Source organism: Dermacentor variabilis, chromosome 5 (genome assembly GCF_050947875.1).
Source record: "Dermacentor variabilis isolate Ectoservices chromosome 5, ASM5094787v1, whole genome shotgun sequence".
Lineage (NCBI taxonomy): Eukaryota > Metazoa > Arthropoda > Arachnida > Ixodida > Ixodidae > Dermacentor > Dermacentor variabilis.
The window spans coordinates 23,085,859-23,107,431 of record NC_134572.1 but is presented as its reverse complement, the minus strand read 5'-3'; the positions used below and the strand labels follow the sequence as shown (position 1 = coordinate 23,107,431).

At 43.8% G+C, this 21,573-nt stretch overlaps 2 protein-coding genes across 3 annotated transcripts; both read left to right on the top strand.

Moving 5' to 3' along the window:
- The first annotated feature begins 684 nt into the window (after window positions 1–684).
- LOC142582348 (uncharacterized) lies at window positions 685–14,176 on the top strand. 2 transcript variants are annotated; one of them, XM_075691958.1, is made up of 2 exons: window positions 685–867; window positions 12,763–14,176. In XM_075691958.1, the coding sequence occupies exons 1-2, from the start codon at window positions 744–746 to the stop codon at window positions 14,154–14,156; spliced, it is 1,518 nt and encodes a 505-aa protein (XP_075548073.1). In that variant the 5' UTR covers window positions 685–743; the 3' UTR covers window positions 14,157–14,176. The 2 variants fall into 2 exon arrangements, with proteins under 2 accessions (XP_075548073.1, XP_075548074.1); XM_075691959.1 differs by lacking the exon at window positions 12,763–14,176 and adding an exon at window positions 3,653–5,459 and having other exon boundaries at window positions 688–867.
- Window positions 14,177–15,542: 1,366 nt separating this feature from the next.
- Window positions 15,543–21,292, top strand: LOC142581817 (uncharacterized). Its single transcript, XM_075691266.1, has 2 exons — window positions 15,543–15,729; window positions 17,258–21,292. The coding sequence occupies exons 1-2, from the start codon at window positions 15,666–15,668 to the stop codon at window positions 18,508–18,510; spliced, it is 1,317 nt and encodes a 438-aa protein (XP_075547381.1). The 5' UTR covers window positions 15,543–15,665; the 3' UTR covers window positions 18,511–21,292.
- The last annotated feature ends 281 nt before the right edge of the window (window positions 21,293–21,573 follow it).

Sequence of the window (21,573 nt, the reverse complement as noted above, 5' to 3'; positions counted from 1 at the left end):
ACATAGGGAAAGTGAACCACCCGATAACGTCTGACCCCAGGCCTACTTTTTTGGGTCACACATGACACTTGGCCACGAGCTCTTTTTTCACCCAGAAAATAAAAAGAAAATTTCCCTGTAAAAAAAGCGGTGATTTTCGAGTCACTGTGGCCTCCGTGTAAGAAGACAAGGAACGCATACGACTTCTTTCCTGCGTCAGATTGGAAGCTGCTACCGAGAAATTATTGCGCTGTATTATTGACAGAGGGATCAGTGAAAGGACAGTAAAGCCCCTAGGCATAAATAATGATAATATTAATGCATGTGGTGTTTCCAATTTGTGTACTCGAATACCTCGGGCACCCTGAAAATCTAGGTGCGTTTCTGGCATGCGTGCCATTACTAAATTCGGGTATAGTGAAAGCGCCAGAGATTTCCCTAGAAAAACCAGCTGTAAGCAAATAAGGAAGGGTGAAGCAGACAAAGCAAGGTGAATTTCTTGTGCTCCATGTTTGCAGCGGGCCTTTGTACTTGTAATAAAACCGGTCTAGAACACACGTCGCCGCAGTCTCGCAAAATCAAAGCAACGCCACAGTATAGTCCTCGGACACAATAGACTGCAGAAACGGCAAATGAAAATGTTCTGTCTGAGTTTTACGAATGCCTGCATTGTGTTTCCCTTGGCATAATAAACCACTGTCTGCCCGTGCCTCCACAATTATTTCGTAGCTGAGTGAATACCAACCTTGAAAGACGGAACCAAGATGTTTTTTCGTGACCGTCGTACTCAGCGGGCGGCACTGAAAGTGCGTTCAGCACTAGTCGTGATGTCAACACTCGAAATTATTTTACTAATATGGGGCGTATGCAACGTTCATGCCATTGGAGGTGAGGATTATCTTTGCATTTTTAAAAGAAAGATCACATTCAGGGGACGCTATTGCCTTTTGGGTGGCGTTGGATACTACTTGCCACATAGATGTTTTTCCCCGTAGTTGCAGTTGCAGCAATCATTAAGCTTTCTTAAACAATGCCGAATGACGCAATGCAATATAAGGATCGCTGCTCTCGCTTTTTTTTAAATCTTAAAACTGGCGCATTGGGTTTAACTTTACAAATTAACACTGCGGCTGTGAAAGACGCTGTAAAATGAAGTGCTTTGGAATAATTTTGTCCATCTGGATCTTTAACGCGTATCTAAAGCACGGTATGCCTGGGCGTTTTTTCAGCATTTCGCTCTCATCAAATTGGCAGCCACCACGTCCAGAATTAGAACCCGTTAACTTGTGCTTACAGCTTAGCAAAAATGACACTAAGGTAAACCGTCGACACGCGCAGCAATACTTATGGGTACACAAACTAAGCCAGATTATACTTCGCAGCTTTGCCTGAAAGGGAGACAAAGCTTCATGAATTACACGAATTCATGAACTACATGAATTAATTGATTCAATAAATTTCCATTGTTTAGCTCTTTATTTAATACGAAGGAGGATAAAGGGAAGAACCTGTCTTGAGAGGAGAAGGCACGTTGGAAAGAGCACGATCTACAATCGGTCCAAAATTCCTGGTTTCCTGGTAACGCCACGAGATCTATGGTGGTGCTACATTTTTCTAATCCTTCCTCCGGTCGGATGCTTTTATTGTAAATCGGAAACTCGGGCAGAGGTGTTTCTTCACATAGTTTTGTGCGCCTGATTACCACATGAGGTGTTTTGCCGCTGGTATAATAGGCTACTTGCAGTTGAGGCCGGTGGATGGGGTTGTGCATGAGACTTGTTTTTTTCTAAGCTGGGCGCGGCTTGTGTGTCACCATTGGCGTAGCCATCATACTAGCAAATGTGCTCCGAGCAGACATCTGCGACAACTAGGAATTATATTAACTTGACCTTTGGGTTTGCTGGATAAGGTTTTGCTGATGTAGTGTTTTTTGTTTGGCACTCTGCATCGTGGTTGTCTTGTGTAAACATTCCAGCACTTAGTATTCTTCGGTGCGGCAACTCTTTCCTCACTGAATTATCGACTGGTACGTGAATAGATAAAAAAATTAATATGTAAAATGCCAGACAGAAGATATTTAGCTTGCACTCCTGGTGCACCGAAGGCTTCACATAAACAAATGAATTCGTAAATAACAAAACTGAAGGGAATGCTTAACGCAGACTCTCTAGAAACTTCCATTCTTTATCATAGTCTGCGTGAGTATCTTACTAGAAATGAAAAGTAACACAGTTAAGATGTTCTTTAGTGACAGTGGGAGAGAAATTTCCGCACGACATCCGCATCAGAAATCAACATTCACGCCTGAAAATTTTGGTGCGAGGGAGGGGGCATGTGTTGCGGAGACATTACAGTGTCGGACTGTTGCTGCTTTTATAAAAGGAGCTGTGAAGTCCTGCTGCTTCTATAAAAGAGACAATGTACAGGCGCCTTTAATCTAAGCTGTAACATGCTGCCCATGGTCGAAGAGCTTCGAGACTGCACGGTGGCGCCGACATACGATACATTGGAGCACTAAACATCGCTCGAATTACTGCTGGTAGTTATTATAGCACTTTCTCGCCAAGTATTTTAATTCGAGAGGTATAGAGACTGTCATGTATATTGAGTTTTCTACCTGCACTGAACAATAAAATATCTAGTAATATATAAGTAACATATAACAACGTTGGTTACTTTTACGCGAATAAAAAAAAAGACCATATGTGACAAACGCGTTGCGTGGGTCAGTAGTGATACTTGATACCCTCCCTTTAGCCCTTTACAGGCAAAAGACCCACAGAAGACAATTGAAACATGGCTCTAGTTTTGCAAGCAGCGACTTATATTATACTAAAATGCAAAATATTAAAATTCACATTCCGTTTTTCGGCAGTAGCAGGTAGTAAAATATTCGTGCGCCAACATTGAGAATATTAAATTGTAGGTGCCGGCAGTGACGCCGGTATGTAGCTAACGTTGGCACAGCTGTCATTAGAAAACAAGGAAGAAAAAGAAACGCTTTGTAAGATATGGTCATAAGTGCTATGTCGTCTGGCCTGTGATAAACGAATATTGTAAGCTTTATATTTGTATCTCGCACCGTGCTTTTTTCTTCATTTTCTTTTGCCAACAGCTTGGCTAACATTAGCTGGGATGCACAGTGTGTATCAAAGGGGCACGACACATGCCCTCCATTCCGCATTTAACAAGAAAAAAAAAGTGAAATGATTACTGAACAAAAAAATGTAACGTTTTTGTCTTTGCTATGCGGAAGTAATATCGGCATGCATTTTTTTGCGCTCTTTATATGCTATGTTTGCTGTGTAAAGGGGCCATTGTGGGCGTTCCCAACGGTTCACAACGTCACGTACGGCATACAAAAATGTAGCTCAAGCGGGAAGCTCGTGCTGATGATGACCCTTGGGAAGTGGTGATCTTCTTCACTATACAGCTGCATTCAGTCGAGATTCAAACGGATAATAACAGCTGACGTAGGAATTAGGCATCAGTTACATGCCGTGATAAACTCGAAAAAGAAATGACATGGACGCCTATGAGTGACGCACAGCCAAATCAAGGAGTGAGAACCATAAAATAAAAAAAAATGTTCTTTAAAATACACTGACAATTGCACCAAAATCACGTAAACATTTTGTGGAATTGTACACTAACGCTGTTTACTTCATTACAGAAATGCGAGAAAGTGGCGTCTACTTGACACTATCGTCCTTCAGTGACCATGGAATTTTACCCTTTTTCGAGCTGAACTGGTTCGGAATACCACACAGATACATCGGACTTGTATCTGTCATGTTGTCGACAAGGAATCCGCCACAAAGTCCTTCCGATATTCTCGCCCGCCAGCCTATCAAAAAACCCACCGAATCGTACGTTACACGTATCCAAGCACCAAACTTCAACGTCACTACTTTGATGAAAGGAAAGTGCCTGGGGTACTGGGCCCTTGTAATGGAAACATCGGGAAATGTGAAATCGTCGAGGCCAGACAAAGTGCTGTATTCATCGTGCTTGACTCCTCAGCCTCGATGGATGAGAGAGAACTGTGCTGCCCTATCTACGATCAAGCTAACCGATATGCTAATCCCCGGAACGCACAATGCCGGAATGTACAAAGCAGGGTACACACACCCGCACGAACAGTTGATATTTAACCAAGATCAAACCACCAGGCAACAGCTAGCGTACGGTATTCGCGGCCTGGATTTGAGGGTGCAGTATTGCAACGGCGACTATTATATTACCCACGACATTATGCGAGGGCAGCCGACTGTACGGCAAGTGCTCAGGGAAGTTCGTAAGTTTGTGGAAGAAACGGGGGAATTGGTGCTCTTGGATTTCCACAGGTTTCCCAAAGGTTTCGAGCAACAACGCAAGGTCGCCACCACACGACACGATAAACTTGCGGATCTCATTGTTACGGAACTGAAGGGTGTGCTTCTGAAGAGGTTCGACTACTTGAAGACAATGGGTGAAATATTAGGGGCATGTAGGAATGAAGGGAGAAAGCAGGGTGGCGTCATAGTATTTTACAATTCCAGAGACTACCATGGACCTTACCAAGAGTTCTTGGCTCCCGGAGTATGCCAGAAGTGGCCTAACGCGCAATCCAAGGAGGCGCTGATGGAGTACCTAAAAACAAAGGCATGTGTGCGCGGGGCGGGTTATATGGTCGCTATAATGGCGGAACTCACACCCAAATTTCCAAAATTCGTTGTAAGCACACGCAAGTTGGCAGAGTGGGTAAATCGCGACATAACGGAGCTTTTCAGGCGCCAGCCGCAGAAGTACGCTGGCATTATTGCGACAGATTTTTTTCTTGGGAACGGTATAATTGATGTTGCAATTGAAGCCAATCTGTTGAGGGGGCGCCAAATGTTTTCAAATGAAATGTTTGGTCAACGCAAGAACTGAAGTATGAGTGACATGATGTAAACAAAAATACTTGGGATCTGTTTTGTATGTACGAATGTCAATGCTCTGCTACTTCCAAACATGTATAAGGAGCATTGCAATGCGAAGACGTCCGTACAAGACGGAACTTATGTTTTCGCTTTCGCATTTATATACGAGGTACATGGGTGTCTACCTTACGTTGCAGTCGGGTGATACTTTTGCCGTTTTAACCCTCACAAACTTTGACTTGTTGCCTAATGTGTGTCCTACAACAACCTCGTACTCTTGTAGTTTGTACGTTGCCACGGTAAAGAAAAGCAAACTTCTGTTTTCCCTTGAGCCAGGACTTTAACAAGGAAAATCCGGTGTGCCTATATGACTTTCAGGCATTTATGGACATATACAATGACGGGCTGTGACCGATCAGAACTTCACTTCAATATAAAATTGGTAACAAGTATGAATCTGTTTCGAAAACTACCCGTGCTATATTGAAGAAAGAAATCGATTACATTAAAACTATTCTTCAACTCAAGTGACTTGGCAGTGCCACAAGTGTATATACAATAAAATACATTTTTCAAAAGGTATTGTGTATTTTTGAGCATTTATTAATAGGTTGGTCAGTGGTAACCAATGAGTGAATGTTAAGTGTGCTGCTAAGTGTCTCATTTATAATTAATAATTTTCACTGGAGGTCATAGAGTTTTCGAATGGGGGTGTGGAAACGGGAAGATTGGTCAGACCATCGCCATTTGTTGAGGTGTTTCGAGGCAGGTCATGAGCTCTGAGACAAAATAAAGAGACAGTGCATGGGTTGTCGTCGCACCGTCCTGGAGATCGCTTGGTTCTCTGCGTGTACCTCGCGTTCCGTCTCGAGCTGGTGGTAGTAGAGATGCCACATATGTTCCCCACCCAACGCGAACTTCTAGAGAGCGCGAGGAAGAAGCATGCACTATACCGTGGAGGAAGGAAAATGATAGGAGGGAGCTTACCGCAACGCGATTGAAGCCAACCTGGTGGCCCCACACGTGATCGCACGTTAAAGTTCGTGGTTGGTTTCAGTGTTTCTGCTCTCCAGGCAGAGCCATGGCAGCGCAGCTGAACAAGCGCACACCGAATAAAAACTACTGGCATAGCTACTGGGAACCAAGCGTCTGAGCAAATCTCGGTTCTTCCTCCGCGATCTCGACGGAAGAGGTCACGTGTTGGGCCACCACCGTGGCTTCACGGAGCGTTCACTTGCCAAGACTGGCTGCGTGATGTAATGCTCCTTGCTATAGATTTTCTTCCTCCATGTACTATACTCCGTCCCAAGTATCAGGTGCAGCGCTATCGAAGCTACGCAAGAAGTTCAGTGTTGAAAGCGTATCACTTCGCGCGTTCCGTCCATGCTTCGCTGCGCGCCAATGGCGTTTGCTCGCACGGGCATGCACGTGAAGTTGCCGCGACGGGCTGCCAATAAAAATGCCTGAAAAATAGCGCAGCCATAAAGAAATTGACCTGGAGCAACATGACAGCCGTATGCCATAGAGTGTTCGGTGTTTCTCACGATTAAAATTTTTTTTTCATTCAATACTGAGCCTATATAACGAACAGGGCCCGCATTCACAAACATTTCTTACGCTAGTAAAGTTCGAAAGAACAAGAAGCGTCCAAAAGAGAGAGCGAACATATTAAAAGTTGTTACGAACACAGAAGTTCGTGAATTCAGCTCCATTTTCTGACAACTGCGATCGAGAACATCGAACTATTACCAAGTTCGGACGCAGCCACCACAAGATGTCTATCATCCACAACGTTACACTGTCTGAAATGGAGCACAAGAAAAAGACAATGACAGAAAAAGCGTGGGAAATTCAAGGAAAAGGAGACGGTGCGAAAAACGTTGTCTTAACGAGAGTTCTTATAAGAAAAGTTAGTGACATTTGTATGGTTAAGCAGCAGGATAATTTACAGTCTCCGTACATGGTCGGCAATTATGTGTGTCCGTCAGAAAGTCCAGGTGGAGTTTGCGTTGAAGTGATGGGGTCGACCATAGTACTCTGGTGGTCATGGCTCAGAGTGTTGCACGGCAACGTGCCACGAAGTGTGTGAAGGAGGCCGACGCGCATGCTTGAGGTGAGGTGGGGTTGTGTCGTCAGCGTTGGTGTCCCTACACTGTTGTGAGTAGCGTTGGCTCACGACCATGTGCGCGTGTCTGAGTGCACACCATGATGTGAAGTGTGGTCTCGGCAGGGCAATGATGCCCATACGTGGTGTCGCTGGAAGCCGTGTTGAGTTGTGGGTCTCGTTGGCACAGTCGATGCGTACCAGTTTTCGGAAACGACATGGGAAGGGGCACCTTGGCAAAGCTTGAGACACCCTGACGAGCGCCCTGAAAATGCGGCAAGGTATTATGACGTGGACTAGGTGTTGATTGCGGTGCTGTCGGCGCCAGAGTGTCGCAAGCGTTTTTCGGTGAGGCTGCGCCGCTCGTGGCGTCGGTGTCGCTGCGACCAAAGCGCGTGCGGTTTGGTAACTCATGTAATGGTTCGCCTTGTGCGCTGAGGTTTAAATATGAGGACGCAGGGTGGAGACTACAGGACATTTACTCAACCGTGAGAGAGTAGTTGATGGTGTGCGTGTGGTCGCCGTGACACGTCGAACACAACCTCGCTGGAAGTATCGTAATAGTTGAAGTTGCGCGGAAACGTCGGCGTGTCGGAAATGCGTAGTTCAATGGGCACTAATGACATTGGTCTCCAGTCCACGCTTTGAAGGTTGTTGGACAGCGAAGCTGTAAACGACAACTAGAACGATTACCCGTTGCGACGTAGGTTGAAATTATTCACGCGGCGACATTAAGATGCACTTTATCTAATTATTAACTTAAGACGTTTCGACGGCCTGCGACTTGGCTTGCGCGGCTACTTCATGCACCTACAAAGAGTGGACCACAGCTAAGAGAAATTCGCTGCGCGTCGTAAGCACGCTGCTCTTTAGGAGTCCCTACTAAACGTGAACGTCCCATAGCACTGTCACAACATAAACCAGTTGCTAAGCGGGTTCTTCTTTTAGTACGTAAGTGTAGTTACGTCACTCCTGACTTCGTATGCTACAGTCAAGCTGCCACGGCCCTGGCGGCTTGCGCAACAGTAATCTTCACCTCTAAACGCATGCGGAAAGCGCTACGTGCTTGTATTGCATGTACGCGCAGGAGCATCTTATCATCAATTATGTGATCCGGATGCTTGTGTTGAGCTTGTTTTTTATCAAAAAGTGGGCTGTTCTGTATGTTGTACGCATGATTCCAAAGAATCTATGCATTGTTCGTTTCACTTTGCTGAGTGTTTGTAGCCTGCACGTTACGGGAGCATGAGCCATTGCATTAAAGGGCATGAGCCACTGATAGTTTTCTGTCGATGTTACGCCACAAAGAAATCCCGCGATCCTAGCCATAGACAGCTTCGCTGTAAAAGGTGGTGATGGTTGAGCGTAGCGGCAGATCCTTCTGGCCAGTGAAAGTGGAGTCTTTGATTAGCGCGGTCTGCGCAGACTATCTGCAGGTATTGCTTATGTTCTGTTGGTCGCCACCGTCAGAATTGCGTCATCAAGGCGGAGGTCGGAATTTGACAGGGAGTCGACCAAGTGAAAGAAAGGCACGCCAGACCGCGGGTGGTCAACGCTGCCTTCTTGCTGGCGCCGGTGTGTAGCTGCCTTAGTGTGGCCCACGAGTGAACCTCAGCGGCATTGAGGCAACCCGTGGTAGAGACCGAAGTTTGAAAGGCGCTGGTGCCTTGAAAAAATCTTGAAGCGCACCGGAACACAAACAAAACTTTACAGATAACGAGACAGCACATCGTTTCTGCGTTTTGGTGCGCTTCAAGATCTGCTCAACACGTACTTTAACCAAGTAGCTTGAGTTTCACCCTGGTTGCCTTCTGGTGACACCAGTTCTTTTGGGTGCTGCAGCTGAACATCTTTATAGTTAGTCGTTATGGTGGAGGGCTGCGTCGGAGGCGTGTTGCCTTGGTAAAGCGTGGAAACTGTACAGGCGTGGCAATGACAAGACCAGGGCGCAGCCTTGGCCAACTGGAGCTTTTGAATGTGTTGCCGGGTACATCGTGGAAGCTGTAGAAAAGTCTGATGGAGGACCACGGTTGGACGCAAAAGCCGGCTGAAGTGACGAACTGCGAGGAGTAATGGCTGTTGGGGAGGACTCGACGTGGCTGGTACTGTGATGGAGGAAAGTGCACGGATTCTGGCTTCATGCAACGAGAATGGGGTGTGGCACTGTCGGTTCAGATAGCGCAGGCATGAATGTCCTGAGTGCGTCATAAGCCTGTGGCGTTGGAGGTGGGACATCACGACGCAGAGCAGGAGGATGCACATCTATCATGATACGGTGCTTGTCCTGCTGCAATGTGATTGCATGGAGGCAGAATGCCGCCTCGAGCTTGAGGAGCCCGATGATCGGGCTTCCGGGCGAGAACTGCTAGAATGTTGGTGGCTCAAGGATGCAGCTCCCCGGTGCGGCAACAGGTGAAAGCATCATGCTGCTGACGTGCGGGTCACCAATGTGGAGACGGCGACGCTGATTAGACCGCCTTCATTTACGTGCTTAGGGAGTTCCGATGCAGGGCATGGGCTCTGAGAAGAAATGAAAGAGATGGTGCAAAGTTGCGGCCACACCACTAGGGAGCTCACTTGGTTTGTCTGCGAGTGCCTCGTGTTTCACTTCGAGCTGGTGGTAGTGGGGTTGCCATACGAGCATTAAGGGTATGCAGAATGGTTTACCAGCTAAGATGGCTCAGTGGATATGGTGTTCTGTTGTTGAGCAAGAAGCCGTGGTTTCAGGTGTCAGCCGAGGGCTGAGGCATCTCTATGAGGGCTAAATGTAAGAACGGTTGTTCCTAGATTTAGACGCACGTTAAGAAATCGCAGGAGATCAAGATTTACCCGGAGTTTTACATTAGCGCATTTCTCATAAATGCATTAATGTTTGGAACTTCTAATCCAATGAATGAATGAATGAATTATTGTTTGAGTTATTAGGGATTGTAATCAGTCGATTATTCGATCAATACATCATTCAGTTTTCAAAGGATATTGGTATTGCATGCGCCACGCAGCAGGTGCACCTAGAAAAAGGAGAAACATGCCCTTTTGAAACTACACTATGCTTTGTCACTGCATCGCAACTTTACTTATAGTGCGATATTTCGTGTTCATATTTTCTCATTATTACATAATTTGCAACAAACTAAAACACAACACTCTAGTGTATATGTTGCTGAACTCTGAGTGACATAGTGACAGCAACACTCACGATTTTAAAATCATTGTTCGGGCCATAGTGATCTGAAAGGTGTCTGTTGGTAATAATTATTGCTTGAACTAAATTGCAGCTAAACATATTGGCCATGAGAAGTGAGTGTTGAAAGACATGAAGCAAGAAATCCACAAGGACGTTCAATGCCAAGAAAGACGACGTTTAGAAAAATCCGCAAGTTACCATTACTTCAACGCTGCATGTGCGCACGGCGCTCCTACGGTGCTGCAGTACAATAGAAAGTTGAAAACCTAAAGGACGTGTCCAGTCGTTACAGATGAATGCATTGTGCTACATATGTGACAATAAAATGGCGTGGGACCCCCGCGACCATGCCATTGTTTTACGAGAAAAGCAAACTTCGTGCCTATGCCGCTAGGTTTCAAGCAAATGGTCGACATCAGGCGTCTATGGCCACTCACGGAGCTGTGCGCTGGATGCGAGCCATGAATACTGCGCTGTTGATTATTTTTTTGTCATACGCTTTTGGCAATGAAAATATTTCTCTAGGTGAAGTCTACTACATATGATTTTGCTATAATTGAGGTATTCGCTGTTGTTTCCTTAATGCACAGTAATGCACTTACAACGTTCTTTCCAGTTTATTGGACTATCTTGTACTTTTAAAATTGAGTAACTGCAACTGAAACTTTTTGTGTCGGTTGGTTATGCTGAGAGAATGCACTTGTAACGTACTTGTCCGCACGAACCTCAATGCGATGAAAGCAAATTTGAAATTTCTAAACATTTCCATTTTTATGTTTACTCGGATTGTCTTGACTGATCATCTTGTTGATATGTTCTTGAGTCACATGATTAAATCTACCGGTTTAGGAAGGATGTTGTAGGCCAAGAAGAAAGGGGCTGAGCCGAAGCGCCCGATATTTATTAATCATATTATGAGAAGCCAACAAACAAAGACACTAAGGAAAACAGGGGAAGTTTCTTCTACTTACTAACTGAAATAAGGAAATGATAAATCAATGGCACCTTATTGAGAGAGCATCGCACGTCTAATGCGAAAACGTGGGATCGTTGCCCACCTGAGGCAAGTTATTTATTTATCCACTTTCATTGCGATTAATTTTTCATCTCTTTAATTCAATTAGCAAGTACAAATACTTTCCACTATGTTTTCCTTCGTGTCTTTGGTTGTTCTCGGCCAGGCATTGTCCCTTTCCATATGCGGTGTTATGACTCTTACCACGTGCAATACCATGTAAATTTGTAAGTGTCTGTTAAGGCTTGAGTTGGCGTCCCCGTCTCCTTAATGCGTTTTCCTTGCTTTTGAACAATATTTGCGCAATAACGTGCTAACTTGATCTGGTTGGTACATTTCTGAAGAAAACAAGTAATTGTGCCGGACAACGCTGGACAGCGCTATTTCAGTCACGTCCCGTTGTCCAGCGATGTCACTCGTTTCCTTCAGACATGCACCAACCAGCTTAATTTAGCACGTTATTGCAGCTTACGTCCAGCACATCGGGCGCCGTTATACCCTACCCTCTTCTTCGCTCTTCACTTCTGTCAGCGCTTCGCCTCTCTCAATCGCGTCCCGTTGTCCAGCGCTGTAACTTGTTTTCTTCAAATATTTGCGCACTGACTCGAAAATACGAGCGTAGTTTTTAAAGAACAGTACGTCTCAAACACATTGCTGATAATGCGTGATAGCAGACATCTTGAGCATGTGTTTGGTAGAGCGACAGAACGCATACTTGAGGTGTGGATGAAATGCTTCCAGTAGAAAGTGTTGCATTGTTTCAATCTTTTGCGCACAATGATGGACAAGGAAAGAGTTTGGTTTACTTGCTAAAATTGCCTAGTGTTCACGCATTGTTCTATTAGTTTAGTTATAGATTGAAGCAAGCGTGCGTAACTTGCCGTATTTTTTCTTTTTTTGCAATGGCAGGTGGTCTAGAATGCTAAGACGTTTATAACAGTACTTGGTTTAGATTCAGAACAAATGACTTTTACGCTTCTTGGCTCTGTTCATGTTGACCATCCTAATTGCTTTTTAGATATTGGGAAAAATTCAAAGTACCGACTCAAACAGCCGAGAAACTAACTGAAGCTTTATCTTCGACAGGACTATCGATCAATTTTGAAGATTCTGGCTGTCGCAAATTCCCCAAAAGATTTAGGGCTCTGCTTAAGTTTTTAGAAGTCCCTATTTGCCTAAGGTTACAACAGTAAAATGGCACCGAACTAAGCAATAAAAAACATTTGGTCGAAAAACATGCGCCATTTTTTCCAGAAATGAAAGAATGTGAATATCTCTAATTTTATTTATGAAACAAATGGTACGGTGTCATTTGCCAACTTTTGGTAGTGCTTGCACTATTGATACAGTATGTTACTATTATAAATGTGCAGCTCTTCTATATTGGCTTTACAGACGTAAAAACGTTACATAGCGCTACGACAATCTTCAACATATATAGCGGTGACCATTTATGTGAAATAAATGCAGAGAGAAATACGGCGAGATATAGTTTTCTGCATCAAATACATGAATGATAAGAATATCAAGTAATTTATGCAGGTAAAGCACAATGCAACCTGTTTTGTTTCAGAGATGAGAAAATCGGGGATCTACTTGACAATATCCTCCTTCAATGGACTCGGCAGCTACGGTTACTTCGAGATGAACTGGTTTGGCATAGGAAAAGAATACATCGGAGAAACTTTCACCGCGCTAACAACGAAAAATACACCAAGAAGCCTGTCTGACATTCTATCTCTATGGGCTATACGACGTCCGAGTGGCAGATTCACAACAGGCGTTCTAGCACCAAACTTTAACATCAGCACTCTGATGAGGGGACAGTGCCTCGGTTACTGGGGCCTCATAATGCGACCAAGGAATGTATCGGCAGATGACAGCTCACGGGATTCCGAAAAGCTAAACAGAACACAGGGCTTGAGTGAGAAAGAGAAAAAAAGTCTTGCCCTTGTGTCCAGTCTCTTGCGCTGCTTTCCGAAAGCTGCCCCGTCACTAGCCAGCCCTACTTCAGACTGTGTTGAAGTACTTTATTCTTCGTGCTTTACTCCCAAGCCTCGGTGGATGCGAGATAATTGTGACGTGCTCTCTACCCTCACACTGATGGACATGCTCATCCCAGGAACACACAACTCTGGAATGTACAACTTGGGGATCACCCTACCGTACAAGCATCACGCATATAACCAGGACAAAACTGTAAAGCAGCAGCTAGCATACGGCATCCGTGCCTTAGATCTGAGAGTTCAACACACCAATGGAAAATTCTATGCTACGCACGACAGAGTTCGGGGATGGCCTACCATACGGCAAGTACTCCAGGAGGTTCGAGAATTTGTGGATGAGACCGGTGAACTGGTGCTTCTGGATTTTCACAGGTTTACGAAGGGTTTCGACGAACGATACGACAACGTGACTGCACGCCACATTGAGCTCGTACAACTCATCGTTACAGAGTTAAACGGTGTGCTTCTGAAGAAGTACGACTATTTAGGAAGATTGCACCAAATTTTTGGTGAATGCAAAAAGGAAACAAAGCCGCAGGGCCATGTTATTGTGTTTTACAATTCTAAATACAAGAGAGGACCTTATGAGGAATACCTGGCGCCATTAGTAGTGCACCGGTGGCCTAACGCGCATAGCAAACAGGCCCTCATGGAATACTTGGAAATAGAAGCATGCATTTCGGCAAGTTGCAATCTTATTTCTATAATGGCCGAGCTCACGGCGTCATTTCCTAAACTTATCGCCGGGAACCGTCAAGCGGCACAATGGATTAATTACGACGTGACGGAATATTTCAGGAATCATCAGCAGAAGCGCTTTGGATTTATTTCTACAGATTTTTTTCTTGGTAACGGAATTATTGATGTAACAATCGAAGCAAATCTTCTGAGAGGAGGCAACGGAAGAATTCTCAACCCATCTCGGATACATTATGACTGTAACATAACTGATAACATTTGAAAAAAGAATGGCAAAGACCATTTCAGACTATTTCTTCCCTTCACAAAAACACATTTCGTAGAATATATATAAGTGTCGACTTCGCAGCTAATCGCAGATACCTTTATATGTGGCGAAGTTTACGTGGTTCTTGCCTTGTTTTATTTGTACTCAATACAAACACTTTAGTTATTTCGCATTGAACAATTGTACTTATTTCGCGACTGTATGGTTGTCAACGCTTCTCATGGTAAGTGATGCGTTCTCTCCGAGTAATTGTACCTTTACACACAGAAAGTCACCTCAGTGCAACTTGCAGTTTGTACACAATATCGAAATTTATTGTATAGTTTGGTCAAAGGCGTGTGTTATGTCAAGCAGAAATGTGCAGAGTAATGTACGCTTTCATAAAAAAAAACAATGAAAAAGCAAATATCATATTTTCCTCGAATTCAACAGATTGTACCTAAGCTGTTAGCACACAGTCATAACATTGCCTGCTAACATCATCCCCATGTGTTATACATTCTTATAGGCTGCATAACTGATGGGAAAGAACATCTCACAGAAGCAGCGGCTTCATTTAGCAGGCTTGATTTGCATGCATTATTTGGAATAACCCAATTGAATGCCATTGTTGCTAACATTATGTAACGCGTCTATTTCCGAAGAAAACTTTTCTGAGCTCTGTAAATCAATGGGCGTCTGGAATGCTGGCAAATCTTTCAAGCTAAGCTCTTCCAACGACGCTCCATACTGTTGAATTTATAATTTGGTGCTTCAGCCGTTTATATTCTGGTGCTTCGCGAAAAAAACTGAAAGTGCTAATAACATAATAACATCGTGTGATGGGCGACTTGGTTCATATTGGTGGGTGGAATGGATAAGCGAATAAATACAAACACAAAAAAGATTAACTGAACAGGACAGCGCTCACTCTGTTCAGTTCTTTGCGTTCGCGTTTATTCATTGGTCTCTTCCACTCACCAATAGCACATATTCCAATACAATGCAAGAAAACGCACGCAAAAAGAGACGTACACACAGGACTCTGAATGCTTATTTGTTTAGCAATCCACCGACAATATTCTGGCTGCATGTTCATTGTAAGTTATAAAGTTACCCAAACCATGTCACTCTATTTAATTTTCGAACGCAACCCGGCGCTTGCAACTAAACACGAACTGTACGAAAGAGAATACTTTTGATGTTGCACGTAAGTGTGCTTATGGCTTGAGATAAACGTATCGAAAAGCGCGGAGCGTTTACAGACGTAACCCCAGAAGAGTTCTATAGCAAAAAAGATTGAAAAAAAATCGCAATGGGCAAACTGTTGTCGGAGCATTCTGAGTGAATGCATTGTATTACGTGGAACATAAAGCTGCCCATCTCCCGTGATGACCGCGTTGCTCTAGAGATGAAAAAAAAAAGAAATGAGTCAGAACGGTCCCTGAAATACGGCACGCCTGCAGGGATTCATGCATGTAACGCATAGTGAATAGTCAGGAAGGCATACCTTAAGCGCTAGCCATGTCTGCAGCGCTGTTACTTATTTTGCTTACGTTGGGCACTGGCCACTGTACTAGTTCTTCAGGTGAGTACGACTATTTCTTTTTGCTGGCTGCAGCATTTTGCATGCTTTCGTAAACAAGATCAGAAAACGTGCTTATATTATCCTCAAATTCTAGGGTCGGGAAATGCTCCCACACGGTGCGCTGCATGTACACTGATACATTCGACTTCCCATTACTATATACAGAAAGTGTGCTCACATTCTATTTATACGGTTGATTATTTGTGCTGCCTAGTCATCTAAACTTAGCAACGCTTCCTAGTCTTCCATAAGGGGAATCCATCATTAATTTCCAGATTACAATAGCCTACATAAACTTCAAGCAGTTAAGATATATTTAACGTAAAAATAAGAGCGCTTTAGGTTTTACTCTTAATAGTTTAAATATTATTCCTGGATTTGATCCTTATTACTATGCATAAAGTACATCATAGTGATTCCTTACTGAGAAACCCATTCAATGCTCATCTTCGATAGTGAACAGGTTTGACATAGAAATGTATGAATATAAGGACAGTATGTTGTGAAAACGCAATTCTGCTTGCGAACCTAATGGCCACATAGAGTTGAAAATCAAACAACGTCTTCAACAATATGCGGTCAACCGTATGTTTTTAGCAGTTATACAAACCATAGTACACTGTGTTAATGTAAACAAACATTTTGCATAACAAGTATTTTTTGATGCTCATGTTTCAGTTTCGAAATGCAGTAGTTTTAAGGAGACCTTCGCATACTAAGTTCACTCAAGTTCTTGCAATACCCTTTCCTTCAAGTCTTTTTGTCGCGCTTTCAAGAACACCCAGCGACAAGTAGAGAATAGTCAGCGCGAATGGCAGCTTGTGCGCGTGAACCGGGCAAGCACACGTGGAGAATTCCTCGAGTTTTATATTTTCAGAAAGACACGACTTAGGCTTTTTGTGTCTACTGCTTTAAATAACACTCTTGGCCCAACTTCTGATAATCATGTGTCAAATTTTATTTGTACACAAGTACGGAGCAGAGTAAGTCGGAAAGGTATTCTAAATAAGGAACATGAGCGGTAAGACTAGGTCTCTTAATTTCTTCACACTGATTTCACGAGAGCCACACTTATCAAAACTTCTCAATTATCGAGCATAGTGAAAATATTCTGAGGCTTACGATATGTAAGACGATCAGCACATATTGTTATAACGACCAAAAGAAAATATCGGGTTTTCATCGCTTGTGCAACACTCTATTTCATTCTTTTGCACTGTATGCTTGCGGCACCAATTATTAAGTTCATTTTATAAAATTTCAGAATATCAATATCATGGTACACCAACTAACCCATCAGTATCTTTTAAGCAAGAACTTCGATGGTTCACTGTTTGAGTTATGTTTAAAACACTGCTCAAATCCTTGACTAACCTTGAGCAGTTAATGGTGGGTTTTGTGAGTGTGATGACAACTAAGTCAGGCAAGGGTAACAAAAAAATTATTAGCGTCGCTGTGGAGCATGGAGGCGCGTTTAGAATATAAATAACATAACTTATGAAACTCGGTACATTGTATTTTGTTTCAGAAATTCAAAAATCTGGGACCTATTTGACCATATCTTCCTTCAATGGACTCTGGGGTCACGGCTTCTTCGAGCTGAATTGGTTTGGTATGCCGCACAAATACATAGGAAAAACGTTCGCTGCACTAGCTGCAGGAAAGCAACCAAGAAGGCACTACGAACTTCTTTATCTCGTGGCTGTTACGAAACCTACCGACAGTTTTACTACAAATATTCTTGCACCAAATTTCGACGTGGACACTCTGATGAGAGGAGAATGCCTCGGCTACTGGGCCCTGATATTAGAAAATGGGAATTCGTCCACAATAACGAACGTATTGTATTCTTCATGCTTTACTCCTAAACCTCGTTGGATGCGAGAAAATTGTTGTGAGTTGTCCATGCTAAGCCTAATGGACATGCTTATACCCGGAACGCACAACTCCGGAATGTGCAAGCCAAGGTTCAAGCTTCCGCACGGACAGTTAGTATATAACCAATACGAAAGCATCACGCAGCAGCTCGCATATGGAATTCGCGCATTGGATATTAGGGTGCAGTGTTACAGAGGAGAATTTTACGTTACCCACGACGTAGTGAGAGGACGGTTGACCATACGACAAGTGCTCAGAGAAGTTCGCAAGTTCGTTGAAGCGACGGGAGAACTGGTGCTTCTTGATTTCCACCGGTTCCCGAAAGGATTCGAAAGGAGCTCGCAATTCGTTGCACAGCGACATGAAAAACTTGTGGACCTCATTGTCAGGGAGTTAAATGGTGTGCTTCTTAAGCGATTCGACTATTTAAAAGAGCTGAATGACATTTTTAATGGATGCAGAAGAGAAAGAAAATTGCGAGGTCACGTTGTGGTATTCTATAACTCAAAGTACTACAGTGGACCTTACGAAAGTTTGTTGGCACCCGCAGTAGTGCATAAGTGGGCGAATGCGCAGAGCAAAGAGGCACTCATCGAATACATAGAAACAAAGGCTTGTTTTCGAGAAACCAGTAATATGGTGTCCATAATGGCGGAGCTCACGCCGAAATTTCCAATGTTCGTGGTTAGCACTCGTAGGATTGCGCAGTGGGTAAATCACGACATGACCGAATATTTCAGGCAGAAACAAGGGACATGCACTGGTATTATTTCTACAGATTACTTTCTTGGGAATGCGATAATTGACATAGCGATCGAGGCGAACCTTGTGAAAGGGCGAAATAGACTATCTCTGAACTCGTCCGGGCGCCACAACTACTGCAACGTGTCTGATTTTCTATAGAATAAACTTACAAATCAAATTAAAAAAACTTATCTAAGTCGAAAGGCCTATTTTTTGTATTCATCAGTGTCACGCTTTTTTGCATCTATCGGTGTCTGCAGGAGAATTTCCGCTGTGTAAGCGTTACGTCGTTTGTACTGTGATATTTCTTACCATAATGGCTCTATTACATTATTGCAATCTACAGCCCGCATACTGTCATTTTCAAGGCATTTCGCCGTTACCTTGTGCTTAATGCATCGGTTAAACGGGCATATGTGTTCAGGTGCTGTATGCATGCGCGCGCGTGTTTGTGTCAGAAAAAAGCATTCTGGAGGTCTTCGTAACTATTAGCCCAAGATAGCTTAAAGTTTACTGCAAATATTTGCCCCGACTGCTACTGAAAAAATTATGTCAAATGAATTATAAATAGACATGAATATTGGAAGGATTACGTGGCAAACACACGGATTGCTTCACCACACACGAGAACTTTCCGATAGTTTCTTGTAGTGGGAAAAAAAGAAAGAATTCAGGTAGCTACTTAACTTCAGGCCAAAATCGTTGTGATGGCCTTTCGCTGTCAGAAACGTCCCGTTTCCAGAAGAGTGGGAGATTTCAGGCAGCAGGACACCACAGTGGTGAGGCCTCTGCAATAGTAGCCTGCTTTCCATACAGCTCACAGAAGATTGTTGATTTTGCCACCCTTAAGGCACCGGCAGAAAGCACAGGAGTAAGCTTCATGTTGTGAATCTTCATGCCCATTCTGAAGCAGTCCCTTTAAAGAAGCGTACACAAAGATCAGCGAGCGGAACGCTTGGGAGAATGCAGAGAGCGCAGTAAATGGTCGCTGAGGTTCGACTAATAAACTATGTGCTGGTACAAATTTTAACTAGTTTAGGTAACAGCGAGACTAACATTATAATCAAGTGCTGGCCATACGTGTCCTGATATACAAAAGCAGACGTACAAATTTCCGTATAAGTACAGTCTGTGCAGTTTCCTTTTTTTATTGATTGGTTTTGCACGTGGCAGACAAAGATAGTAAATAAAATGTTGCAGCCACACCTCATGCAAGACCTGACGAAGTCACTTATGGAGTTCACGGCCAGGGTTATGACGCGTATAATTTGCTTAGTTTGTAGATTGGTTGTTCTTAGTGCCTCCCGAAGTCTGCGCACGACTTTCAGGAGCCGAAAGACATGGGTAACTGCACGAGTGTTGCTTTAGCAGCACTAAGTGAAAGGTTTAAAAGAACCATTAACTTCTGTCAACGAATGACAAGCTGTTTAACAACCAAATTTAGGCGGTGGAGTGCGGCTGTTTACGGCCCCACACACTACTCGCGACTTGTGCGTCAAGGTCGCGTTTTGAACACCGTGTATAACCTCTCGTTCATAGTGCAAAACATTCGACGAGAGCGCGCTCCTGATGCACATGTAGGGAAGAACAAGTGAAATGTTACGATTTTCTTGGTGGTCAGAGTTGGAAAGAATTAGTAAATTTCGAAAAAAGGCTTTAAACCAACGTCTGAAGTACCGAAAACATTATGACACAACTATATTTCTGCAACCAGCACCGCTGTTCCGACAGACTCAGGCTGTTTTGTAGTGAATGTGAAAAGGCGGGAGAAGCGAAACGCAGCAGGATGGATGAGGTGCCGCAGGTTCCCTCGTAGGTGCCCGCTGTGAGGAATGGTTTCAAACTTTCCTGCCTTTCCTGTCTTCCTTTTCTCTCTCTCTCTCAAAATTTAAACCATTGCGCGCAATTATTTTTATGGCAAGAGGTATTTTTTTTGTCGCCGTAATCACAAGGCGTCTATGTAAAATAAAACACACTAGAGCGGACTAGCAGAATCACAACCCAATATCTAACGAAACCGTGTGCTTGGAGCAGCTGCAGTAAATACTTCAGTTGGCCGTAATTTAACAGCAAACTTTAAAGCTTTACTCGTCCATGCGTCACACATGGGCAACGTTTCCCGCACATTACACTTTCGAGCTCTTCTTCCAGGTATTTCAGCATAAACTGTGCTTCCCTCACTCGCATTTCGCACGCACACCTTAAGCGTAACGTCCCTTCATATTCCCCGAATTCGATCTCGGTGGCTGCTAAAGTTATTACACTACAACTTGCTAACTTCTCGCTGTTCATAAAGCACCTGTAAACCTGCGGAACGTTTGCATAACTTATTTACTAAAAAGGCGACAATTAATCGATACACTTCGAGATTGGCAGATGACCCATTGCGTTACCACAATTTCCACAAAATGTAAGCAACGGGACATGCTTAGTTCACCTAGCACACTGGGAAACCTACTATGAACATCGTATAGCGCATGGAAATAGAAAAAAATAATGGTTCCAAATTATTTACAAACCTCCTAATTGTTCCAAAACTTTTAGATTTCGCCTCATATTAAATTTGATATGGCCCCATCAATCTTTCAGTATGACCTCGTGTCACATACAGTTTTCTTGGGACACTGGAAAAGGTGGATAACGGCAGTATAATGCTTCCCAGGCATTGTTAAAGGATTATTGCACAAAAGCTGTAATTCATCTGCCCACATTTAGCTACTCATGCACATAGGCCAAATTATTCTTCCAATTTTGCGGTGCTTTATTATAGTGGTATAGTCCTCCCAGGTCAGATTGGCCGAATTGCACGTCGTTCGAAAAGCACACTCCAACAGCCCCGGAGCACTTCAACGCGCAACGTTCTGCAAAGAACGCCAATTTACCAACTCAATTTCGACTTCACCTACACATCATAACCTGCCCGCTATTTTACCAAACATAAACAAGGGGTGCTATGCAGGATGCGCCGAGTTTCTCGTTCACCCGAGTTTTACCCGAGTTTGCTCGACGGCAGTCAGTGAACGGAGATGGCGCGGAACGCGCAAAAGCTACAAGCAAGAAATTATGTAGACAAAAAGCCGCGTATGACAACATGAGCGCACCCTGCGCGGCACGCTGCTTCCACGTTTCAAGCGCAGAAGGCTGCACAACGAAGCGCGCCAGCGCCGCGTATTGTTATGAACGGATGATCGCAACTTAGCAATACTGTGATTGTGCCGCTGT

Coding starts and splice junctions, on each gene's coding strand:
- LOC142582348 (XM_075691958.1), top strand. CDS start 744: ATGTTTTTTCGTGACCGTCGTACTCAGCGGGCGGCACTGAAAGTGCGT. Junction 868..12,762: donor CAACGTTCATGCCATTGGAG/GTGAGGATTATC, acceptor GTTTTGTTTCAG/AGATGAGAAAATCGGGGATC.
- LOC142581817 (XM_075691266.1), top strand. CDS start 15,666: ATGTCTGCAGCGCTGTTACTTATTTTGCTTACGTTGGGCACTGGCCAC. Junction 15,730..17,257: donor CCACTGTACTAGTTCTTCAG/GTGAGTACGACT, acceptor ATTTTGTTTCAG/AAATTCAAAAATCTGGGACC.